This window comes from Triticum urartu, chromosome 1A, assembly GCF_056163025.1.
Source record: "Triticum urartu cultivar PI428250 chromosome 1A, HENAU_Tu73, whole genome shotgun sequence".
Lineage (NCBI taxonomy): Eukaryota > Viridiplantae > Streptophyta > Magnoliopsida > Poales > Poaceae > Triticum > Triticum urartu.
In genome coordinates this window covers 49,181,145-49,192,066 of record NC_141873.1, presented here as the reverse complement: position 1 = coordinate 49,192,066, position 10,922 = coordinate 49,181,145, and the positions used below count along the sequence as shown (strand labels likewise).

The following is a 10,922-nucleotide window of genomic DNA, read 5'->3' as shown; positions in this document are numbered from 1 at the left end:
TGCAAGAGATATGACATGTTTCATTATGTGGTGTTGTTTTGTTATAGTCTCATCCTTTTGTGTTCACGGACTGGAAAGTATGCATATTTATCTTCCAAGGAGATGAGTAACTAGTTTGTGTCACCTTGCAGAGGGGATGCAATGAAGATAAGATTGAGGATTTCCATGTACAAGATGTTAGAAAGGAGCCTTGCAAGAGAAGTAGGAGCTGCGCTGAGCCTCTTCAACCTGCTAAGGTAAGTCACTGTATGCAACTCAACAGTTCAATTCCTTGTTTGTTTCAGGCATAGTTAATTTTCTATTTTCAACTGCTTTATTTGTCCTCAGTTAATGAGATGCCCAAATAATCATGCCTGGCGTTCGGTACTTGTATCACTATTAGTTGACATAATTAAAGGCCTTACCATTTAATTACTCTACCGAAGTGTGCCTGAAGCTTTGAAGTCTATTAACCAACTACTATTGCATGAGGCTCACAATCTAGTTTATACTACGCTAAAGATTGCATAGTTTTGCCTGCTGTAGTATGTTTGTATGAAACCCTCTGCTGTTCATTATGCTCCCTAAGACTTCAATTGAGGCACAGAATGGCCAACTGCTTGCTTACTTACATGCAACGTGCTGTCTAAATTTGTAACTTGTCTGTGTTTTCAATTGGGCCCCAACAGCATGCTCCTCTGGTGAGCTAAGAGGGATTTCTGTATGCAGGTTGCACAGACTATCTTTTTTATAATTTTTAAAATATCACCTGCTTATGCTTCATGACGTGTAACATTTTTTTTAAAGTGACGTGTGACATTATTGTTAGTCCTATTTTGCCATGTAGTACAAAATAGTGTCTTGTTCGCTTCACTGTTGTAACTATATTTTTGCCCTAGTCATGTGTACTTATAGAACCATTTCAGGATGAAGTGACATCAACACAAAGATATGCGAGCAGTGCGGCATGGCCATTACCGAATGATTATGGATTGGAATTGGAATGTGCTGATGTTCTCGAGCATCAACTAGAGGTGGCAAGACAACATGTACATGATTGTCAACATATAATCAACAAGTTGATACTGGACATGCAGGTATTAGATGCAGGAGTCAAAAAATGAAACAAGACACTGAGGTAACCATGAAGGAATTGGAGATTTTGCAGACTGAAATTTGTGCTATCTGAATCCGGCCAATCCTATTTTCTGAAGAGATTATAGTTCAAATGGAGTTAAGTTGATGCGCGTCCATGATGTATGAGCTGTATTTGCCCAGTGTATGTAATTTGTTGTTTGTGTATGCTTTATTATCACCTGTGCCGAACCATAATGCCCAGTGGGTAGAATCGGCTGTAATTTCTTTATTATATAGTGTAGGATTATTCTACCTTTCTATGCCTTGATCTCTTTGTTGTAATAGTGTAGGGTTTTTAGAGGTGATAGTATTGAGTAGGATAATTCTTTGAATATGCTATATCGTTCAAACGGGGGCCAATTCGCCCGACCATGGCCCTTCACGGGCCGTCGGATCCATGGGCCTTCTACGTGTCGTAGGATCCATGGGCCTTCTACGTCTCGTAGGATCCATGGGCCTTCTACATCTCGTAGGATCCATGGGCCTTGTACGTCTCGTAGGATCCATGGGCCGCCGGCTCATTTATGGGTCTTGTACGGGCCTTTAATGGGCCGTAGACGGGCGTTTAAGGGAAATCGTACGTTTTATGGGCTGACCATAACGGGCCGTTAATAGGCCGTATCTGGTGATGCTATGAAATTGTCCCAATAGACTAACGGTCCACAAACGGTCCGACTGTAACGACGGGCTGAATTTGGCCCACAAGCAGAAAATGACAGTAACGGGCCGTAAGTAATCGAATGCTGCAAATGAGCCCAAGTATAAATGGGCCCTCAGAAGGCCGAAAGTTAACTTGGGCTGGAAACGGCCCAACGGAATAACGGGCCGTTAATGGGTATAAAGTGATACATTGTTCATTACGGGTCAGTTTCACCATGGGCCGTTAATGGGTGTAAAGTAATACACTGTTCATTACGGGCCAGTTTCAGCACGGGCCGCTAATGGGCCAAGAGTTACAAAGGGCCTCATATGGGCCGAAAGACGTCATGGGCTATACATGGGCCAGAAGTGAAAACGGGCTGGTATCATATTGGATGGCCCAGATGACGCTACTGGGCCTAATTCGGATTGGGCGTAACGGGCCTTGGGTTAGCTGGCTGCAAATGGGCTATATGAGAACAGGTCGTTAACAGGCTTTCCATGGGCCGGCCCACCAGCTTTTGACCAAGTCAAACGGGCCGGCCTTTTCACAGGAATGGGCAACTGTTGGGCCGTGCCACGTGTCGACGTATCATAGGCGCCTTCTGTCCAGTGAGTGGATGACATCTGTCCCAACGATGAGCCGACACGTGTTTCCTCTAGCCAATGATGATTTTACACATGGAAAATCCCCATTGGTTGGGGTTGTTAATGGGTTATCGGATCCAAAACCCGACCCGATAGCTTAACGGCGTTCCGCTACGGTGGATGCCACGTGTCGGTCACCCTTGACGAAAGCACTTCTGTGACGCGTGATTTATTGTCATGGAAGTGGACACTTCCGTGATGATAATTTTGGTAATGTCATGGAACACTTCTACAACAGCACATGTATGACTATCTTGATTCTGTCATAAATTTGTCATGGATGTACATGCATGACAAAAAAGCGACCTACTGTGACAAACACGTATCATCACGGAAGTGTATTTTTTTTGTAGTGCAGTTTTGCAGCAAGCTGGCCCAGATAAGACTCCAGCTCGCCATTCTTGGCCTTGATACTCCCAAGTTCGTCGGTCAGTTTCTCCTTGTCCTTCTTCAGTTGCTCGACCTCCCGATTGGCATCAGAAACAGCAGTCTTTAGCTTGGAGTTTTCTTCTTCTAACTTGCTGATTGAAGCAAGCTTCTTGTCAGCAAGCGTTGTTTTCTCGCGCGCCTCCTTCTGTGTTGCAGCAACATCCTGATCCTTCTTCTCCAAAGCCTGCTTCATTTTCTTTAAAGAAATAACATTCTTCAGACGGGCTTGGAGTTGGCGGTTTTCACTACATACATCTGTTCGAGTGGAGTCACTCGGTTCAAAAAATGGAAAGGAAAATGCCAGCAGTGGTATATACAGTTGGCAATTGGTTACCTCCCATGGCAGCTACTTCGTCATGGGCGGTCTTGAGATTCTTCTTGGCCAATTCCAGATCAAGGTTGTGGCTGATTTGCTGTTTGTTCATTGCAGAAAGCTGAGCCCCAAGATCACAAGATTTCTGCAGTTAAAGCCATATCAGTCGACAGAGATAAAATACATCACAATGATAGCTACTCTAAGACTACCACCGAATCAAACATTCAACGGCAGTCTCGGGGACTACACCCAGTGGGTGCACTTAGCATGCCCCCACTGATTTTGTAAGAGGGAGAGGTTCAGATTCTCAGACCACAGTCGACTGCCCGCAGTCACCTATGGTCTCGGGGAATACACCCAGTGGGTGCACTCAGCGTGCCCCCACTGGTTTTGGTTCCACTCGGCGTGGTCTGCCCAGCTCGAGTGGAACCAAAAAAAAAGTTCCTAATCTCAGACCACAGTCGACTTCCCATAGTCAACTATGGTCTCGGGGACTATACCCGGTGGGTGCACTCAGCGTGCCCCCACTAGTGCAAAGATTCAGTTCGAATCGACACAAAGAGACATACAATTTCCAAACAGCCACTCCCAAGTGGGTGATCAGACAAGAAATACGGTCGATCAGAAGTCAACTAACCTGGACATTGGCTTGCAGAGCAGCTCCAGCGTTGAAGGCTACCTGACTAGCCTCATGCACCACATTCATTTGCCCCATCACAAGATTCAACTGACAAAGAGCTTCCTTGGCAGCAGCCGGTGGATCGTCCGGAGTTTGATATGCAGTAAAAAGTGATGAAGGCAGAGCAATCGAAGCAGCCACCAGATCCGACGCAGGGAGTTGTATCGGCGCAGCAGAAGTCTGAGCAGCTGATCCTGAGGGGCAATCAGTTGACAGCGGAACAGTGAAGGTGACGTTGGTTCGAGCCGGATATGTCGATCGCTCAACCGCCGTCCCAGGCGTCACAGTCGACCGAGGAACCTGGACTTCAGGCGCCTTCCCGCCTAGTTCCTTGTCCTTCCTCCTCCTCCCTATCAGCGGTACTTATTCCTCATCGTCCGGGAGCACAACAATGTCTCGTGGAACTGCAACAAACAGAGAAAGCCATAAGGATAACCGATGAACCATCCAGTCGACCAAATGAATTCGAATCGGGTAGACTTACTAGCTTTGGAGGTGACGGCGTCGTCAGCTTCCTCGTCGGCTGGAGTCTTGTCAATATCCATATTAGTCGCAGCTGAGGTCGGGCTATACAGGTTCATCACCCACTCGATCAGAACAAGAAAACCGGTCGGAACAGGAAATTCGGTTGGAACAAGTAAATACGAGAAAAACGTTTACCCAGAAGCAACAGGGACGTCCATCTTGATTCTAGGCAAGGTCTTCCGAGCCTTCGAAGGATTAATTTTGGGCTGCTTGGTGACCTTCTTAGTCAATTCTGGAGTCAAGGACCGAGCGCGCTTGTGAGATGGAACACTCGACGCCACATCTTTGCTGTGCTTGGTCGCGGGGTCATGGCGCAGCTTGGATCGACATTCAGAACGAGGCGGTGAGTCGGCCACTTCCTCATCGTCCGATTCATTGCTCTCGTCGTCATCATCATCAGCTGGGGACTCCCACTCGCCGCTCTCCTCGGTGTTGTCCTCGCCCTCTTGGTCTTGCTCCATAGCTTGTTCACCATTGGGCATCGAATACATCTCCGTGTAGATCTGCAGAACAAGGGATCGATCATTAGTCAATCGGACCAACAATCAGTCGGAAAATCCGTTCAAAAATTCAATTATGATGACCAGACCTTGTCTGGCAGGTTGCTGTCGCTGAAAGGGTCGACTCTCCTAGCGCCCCTGGGGTTGTCCTTGTTCCCGGTGATCCCCATCAACCACTCGGCCACTGTCTTGGCCTCCACCTCCTCCGGATGAACCCGAGCGGTGTCACCAGCCCCGGAGTACATCCACATGGAGTGGTCTCGAGCTTGGAGAGGTTGGATCCGCCGACTGAGGAACACCTTGAGCAGATCCATACCGGTGACACCTTGGTTAATCAGTTGGACTACTTTCTCAACTAGCAGTCACTTTCAATGAAGATGGAGTTTGAACACGGTCGAAAGAGAAAGGGAGGATCCCGGTCGACTGGCCTGGGGTCGCGATGTCTTGGAAGTAGAACCAGGTCGACTACCAGCCCTTGACCGACTCCGGAAGAGTCATCGGGGGGAAAGAACTCCTCTTCCTCTTCTGAATGCCCAGACCCCCACACATCTGAATAACGTGGGCCTTCTCGTCGTTCGAGTTCGCTTTCTTCACATTTTGGGATCGGATGGTAAAGATGTGCTTGAAAAGACCCCAGTGCGGTCGGCACCCCAGGAAATTCTCACACATGGAGACGAATGCGGCAAGATATGTGATGGTATTGGGGGTGAAATGGTGGAGTTGGGCACCAAAGAAATTCAGGAAACCTTGAAATAAAGGATGTGGTGGAAGCGAGAAGCCGCGGTCGACATGGGTGGCGAGCAGAACACACTCACCCGGTCGCGGCTATGGCTTCGTTTCCCCCCTCGGCAGACGCGCAGACTTATGGACGATCGGCCCTAGCTCGGCCATATCATCCAAGTCCTCCTGCCGAAGCGAAGATCGGATCCAGTCTCCTTGGATCCAACCCGACGGCAGCCCCGAGCGCGATGAAGACCCCCGATTCATCTTCTTGTTCTTCGCCGCCCCCGTCGCCTTCTTCGCAGGCTCTAGCGCCGCCGTTTTGTCCTTCCCCATGGCGGCGGAGCAGCGGCGTCGAGAGTGGATAGGCTGGACGAAGTGGAGATGTGAGGGGAAGAAGAAGGGAAATGGACACGCACAGTACAAACGCCTCGGCCTCGCCGCTTTGAAAGGCCTGCTTCCGAGTGGCTGACGCGTGGGCCCGAGCGCTCCTGTCAAATCCCCCCCAACAGTCGCACATGGGATACGTGGCGAAAAAGGTGGCGTGGAAATCGGAAAGTCCTATTTATCTACTCCACTTACCGCGGGGCGCTCCGCCTGGCGCGCTTCCACCAAAATTTCGAATCCCGTGAAATCCGGGATCCTACACAACCGATCACGCCAAAGATCTCATGTCAGAGATATCACTCAATGGATGATATCGTTTAAACCAGTCGGCAATTATTGAATCGATCAAGGCGACTGAAGCGAAGCTGAAGTTCTAACAACTGGCATCCACTTGGAGATAAAGACAAGTCAAAGCAAGAGTAAAAGCAAGGTCAACTTCATCCTTCTTTTTCACTAAAACCTCGATCCATTCGGGGGCTAATGATGAGGACATAAACCTGGGGTAGGGTCATAGGCCTGACCTATACGTCCTACCTAAGGTCCTTGTCCTAAGAACAAAGAAGTTCAAGAATCAGAAGAAGGGATCCAGCAAAGGTGCCGAGTGAAGTTCAGTCGACCTACCATCCACTCGGAGACCCCACTTTATCCAGCTCACTCGACCATCAAACCACTCGACAATAAGAAGACCTAAAGCCGCTCTGCGCGGCAATGGTCGGGCATTTACTCATGTATTAAATGATCATTTGTAGCACTTCAATACAGGCGTTACCTGTAACGCCACCTCTTTATGTACATTGAATCCTATGTAACGGAGGGGGGTGGGGTCCTGGCGCACTCTATATAAGCCACCCCCTCCTCTGGGACAAGGGTTCACACCCCCTGTAACTCACATGCTTATAATCCAGTCAAACGCCTCCGGGCTCCGAGACGTAGGGCTATTACTTCCTCCGAGAAGGGCCTGAACTCGTAAAAGTTGCGTGTACAACTCCTCCATAGCTAGGATCTTGCCTCTACATTCCTACCCCCCTATTCTACTGTCAGACTTAGAACCAAGACACCTCCGGCAGCAGCCGCGTCGGCAAAGGAGTCTGTTGTGGATGGAGGCCCGCAGGATCTGGCCATCGCGGCATTGGACAATGACAAGGAGACAGTCGCTGATGGAAGCTTGGACGGCGACGACAACGATGCAGAGCAGGATGCAGCTATGGATGCTCTAGTCCTCGAGATTTTCGCCTTCTCCAACGATAGGAGCGAGGACGAGGAGGGAGAGGAACATTTGGCGAAGGGGGTCGAAGTCTGCTGAGCGGGAGCCGGGGAGTCAAAGTCCATCGAGCGGGAGAGACGGAGAGGTAGTAGATAGCAGAAGCCTAGGAGAGAAGGACCGGAGATGCTTGCCTCTGATACCAAGTTAGGCTATGCAAACACAGACAATGATGTATTCTATGTATCCGGCTGTACATAGTGTTACATGAGAATGAGAGAGAGAGAGAGAGAGGGAGAGGGAGAGAGCAAAGAGATCGTGTGTAGTTACAACGGCATGAGCTAGCTATCCCTGAAATGTATAGATGGATGCACAAAGACATTGAGGCCCCGGAGAAGCTGTCTGCATGGTTAGCCACCTGGCCACTGAAGTGTTGGTCCAACAGTCCAATCTCTTTCACTACCAGAATTTACCTAGTTGCCGACGGCCTCATCTATGCCGACGGCGCCCGACGGCATATGTATATCTATGCCGACGGGGGCGGTCGGCATAATACGACCGTGGGGACAGCTCGCGGTACGCCTACGGGGGCCGACGGCATAGACGAGGCCGTCGGCATAGAACGGGCCCACAGCGGCGACCGCTTGACGGCGTCGAAACTACGCCGACGAGGGCTAACGGCAGCCGTCGGCATAGATTTGCTGACATTACCGATCCGCGCCGTCGCCACATCATCGATCCCAGGGAGTGAGGGCCCGTGGTGTGGCAGAGATATGCCGACGGCATACATGCCCTCCGCCACGGCATCGATCCGCGTGCAATGCCACGTCATCGATCCGTGGGATCGTAGCTCCGTGTGCGCAGCCGTCGACATACCTCTATTTTTATTTTTATTTTTATTTTTAATTTATATTATTTATTATTTTGTATTTTTTCACAACATAAATGTGCTTATCTAAACAAAAAACATACCCCGATGATATATCGATTGCCCCCCTCACGGCGCTGCCGCCGTGTCACGGAGGGCAGAAACGGTCGACACGGAGGCGCCATGTGGCATGGCTATGCCGACGGCTTGGTCGTCGGCATAGCTATGCCATGTGGCGCCTCCGTGTTCGGCGGCACTTGACGGCGGCGCCGACACCCACCGTTAGGCTAGGAACGTTGCCGACGGTCGAGGCCGTCGGTATGGATGTACGGACGTTGTCGGGATAGCACCTATGCGGACGGCCTACGGGATTACGCCGACGCATATGTGGCCGACGGCCCTATGCCGACGGCGGCCGTCGACATAGGCCTGTCCCGACGGGAATCAAGGCTATGCCGACGGCCTGGGCCGTCGGCATAGGGCTCAATTCCGGTAGTGTTTGGTGGGTTTAAACTCCTCCATCTTCACTCCGTTCACCAAAAAGATAAGAGGTTAGAGAGTTTTCTCTCTCTTGGCAGTGCCATGAGGTTAGAGAGTTTTCCGTCCTCGCTGATCTGATTATTTGGATCTGATGAGTTTATGTTGTTGTGCCAAGCTTTTTTGTTAGTTTGATTCATTATAAGGTGAAAATTTTCATCGACACTATGCTGAAGATATAGTGATTCGACGGTCTGCACTTCTAGGAGATCATCGCCCAAGTATGTTCATCAATCAAGACTTTCCATCTTTTTAGATGGGCAACTCAAGGCATTTTCAAAAACCATTATTGGTAATGTTCGTGCGGGTAAAAGAGCGCTCCGGTCCAATTGCAACCTCTTTATCGAAATCTTTAGAGTATTTCTTCGAGTAGAGAGTGTTTCCAACAAATTTCATTGTAATTCTTAGTTATATGAGTTGCTTTGTATTTTCTTGAATCTTAGGTCTAAATCAGTATACTTTTAATTGTAAATTTTATGAATATGAATAAAATTACGGGTGTTTAGAAAAAAGAACACTGCCCTCAAAAGGAAAAAGCTCGGTTACAGAAATATCAAACGCGGCGGTCGGCATAAGAAGCGGCGGCGGAAGGCGAGCGAGGAACCCACCTGGCGGAGGTACGTATGCTCAACAAATTCTTCAAAATCTTCACTTTTCCTAGTGGAGGCGGAGTCGGAAGTCCGATGCCAGCCACGCGGTGGGGTTTCGTGGTCTTGACGGAGACGGAGACGGAACTCAGTCGCCGCATACATAAATGCAAGAGAAATCTTTCCCAATCCACTAATAAAATTACAAGCACACACGCAGACTCAGGCGATTCGAGGCGAGGATCTAAGAGAGCTTGAGATCGGCGATGGCAGCGGCGATTCGGCAGGCGGCGAGGAGGTTGGCTGGCTTTGTTCTCCAGCGAACGAAAACGGAGGTGCCAAGGAGGCTCATCCACGGCGGTCCGCCGGCAGCAGCCCCCTCTTCCCTCCGGCATACTTCCTCCGGTGTTGAGGTACCGAAAATCACGACTTCTATCGATTATTTCATCGACTGCTGATTGATTCGCTACTGTGCTCTGCGAATAACATGATTAGGGATCTAGCAATTCCACGCCTCGCAATACTGTAGGTCTCATAATCAAATCCTTTTCCCAAACGGCAAGATGGGGATCGCTTACCCTAGGATTATCGATGCTAGCTAGTTCCAAATTATTTTGTAAAACTTAGTTTCGCCATAAGTAAGCATGATTCGAAAATGAAATATCTTTTGCAGATATTAACACATGACACTGTTTGGTTTTTAGGCATGCCTACAATAACATTCTAGATCAACTGTAGCTATGTAGGCTTGTATCGATGAATATGTTGTTAGTTACTGTATCTAACTTCTACGTAATTTGTAAAGGAAATAGCAGTGCCATAAATTTCTTAGTGAAATAAACTATTTTTGTTTGCATGGCCAGCTTCCTTCTGCGAAACCTGCTTCAGGGCATTATCAAGATGGGAAGGCTTCTGCTTTGAGGGAAATCAAGAAGAAGAGAGAAGAGTTGTTTGATCTGATTGCTGACACAGAAAGGCGATACGACACCCGGCTTACCAAGGAAGGCTGTCAAAACACACGCATGCTCCAGCAGCTTGCGGTGCAAATCGAGCCTAGACCCAATGACCCCTTGTGGTATCTACTCAGAACATATCCTGTCCTTTTCATGTTCCCTTTTCCTTGGAATAATCTGTTAACAAATTTTATTACATCTCTGAACTTGCAGGCGGTCGAAACGGTTTTCGAAGAGACTCAATGATTTTCTGGGGCTAGCCGGGGCTGTTATATCATCCTATATGCTTACGCGGAAGTGGCTTCACTTGGACCAAGAGGCAGATCCAAAAGGGGAGAAGACCTAACCAGCAATAATGGCTTCAGTTGGAGAACGAGGCAGAAGATCTAACTAGCTGTCTGGGAATCGAAGTGTAGTTTCACTAGTATAGAAATGCTCGAGGATGAAGTTATTAGTGCTCTTTTTGGGCATTCCTCAGCTTTTGTACCAGCAACTGTGAAAATTAGTAATGCATTTTTATATGGTTCTGGCTTCAGTTTCCTTTGACCTGACGTGCGATCACTATTTATGGCAAACTGTTTATGCCAATCACACCAGTATGATTTAGGGGAAGCTTGTAGTATTATGTATGCCAGCTCGTGTGTTTTATACAGGGATGAAAACGCGCTCTCTCCGCGTTTACCCAATGGAATCAGTTTCCACTGCTAACAGGCTGCCGCGGTGCTGCTCTGCTGGTTTCGTGAGCCAGCACCTTGCCGGCAGCGGGTCCACAGCGCTCGCCGATGGTGCCATGACGGGGCCTCCGGACGGTGTAGGG

The 10,922-nt window shown here is 48.9% G+C and overlaps 1 protein-coding gene across 1 annotated transcript; it reads left to right on the top strand.

Moving 5' to 3' along the window:
- The first annotated feature begins 9,130 nt into the window (after positions 1-9,130).
- Positions 9,131-10,640, top strand: LOC125551060 (uncharacterized). Its single transcript, XM_048714240.2, has 4 exons — positions 9,131-9,182; positions 9,373-9,565; positions 10,016-10,227; positions 10,319-10,640. The coding sequence occupies exons 2-4, from the start codon at positions 9,419-9,421 to the stop codon at positions 10,449-10,451; spliced, it is 492 nt and encodes a 163-aa protein (XP_048570197.1). The 5' UTR covers positions 9,131-9,182; positions 9,373-9,418; the 3' UTR covers positions 10,452-10,640.
- The last annotated feature ends 282 nt before the right edge of the window (positions 10,641-10,922 follow it).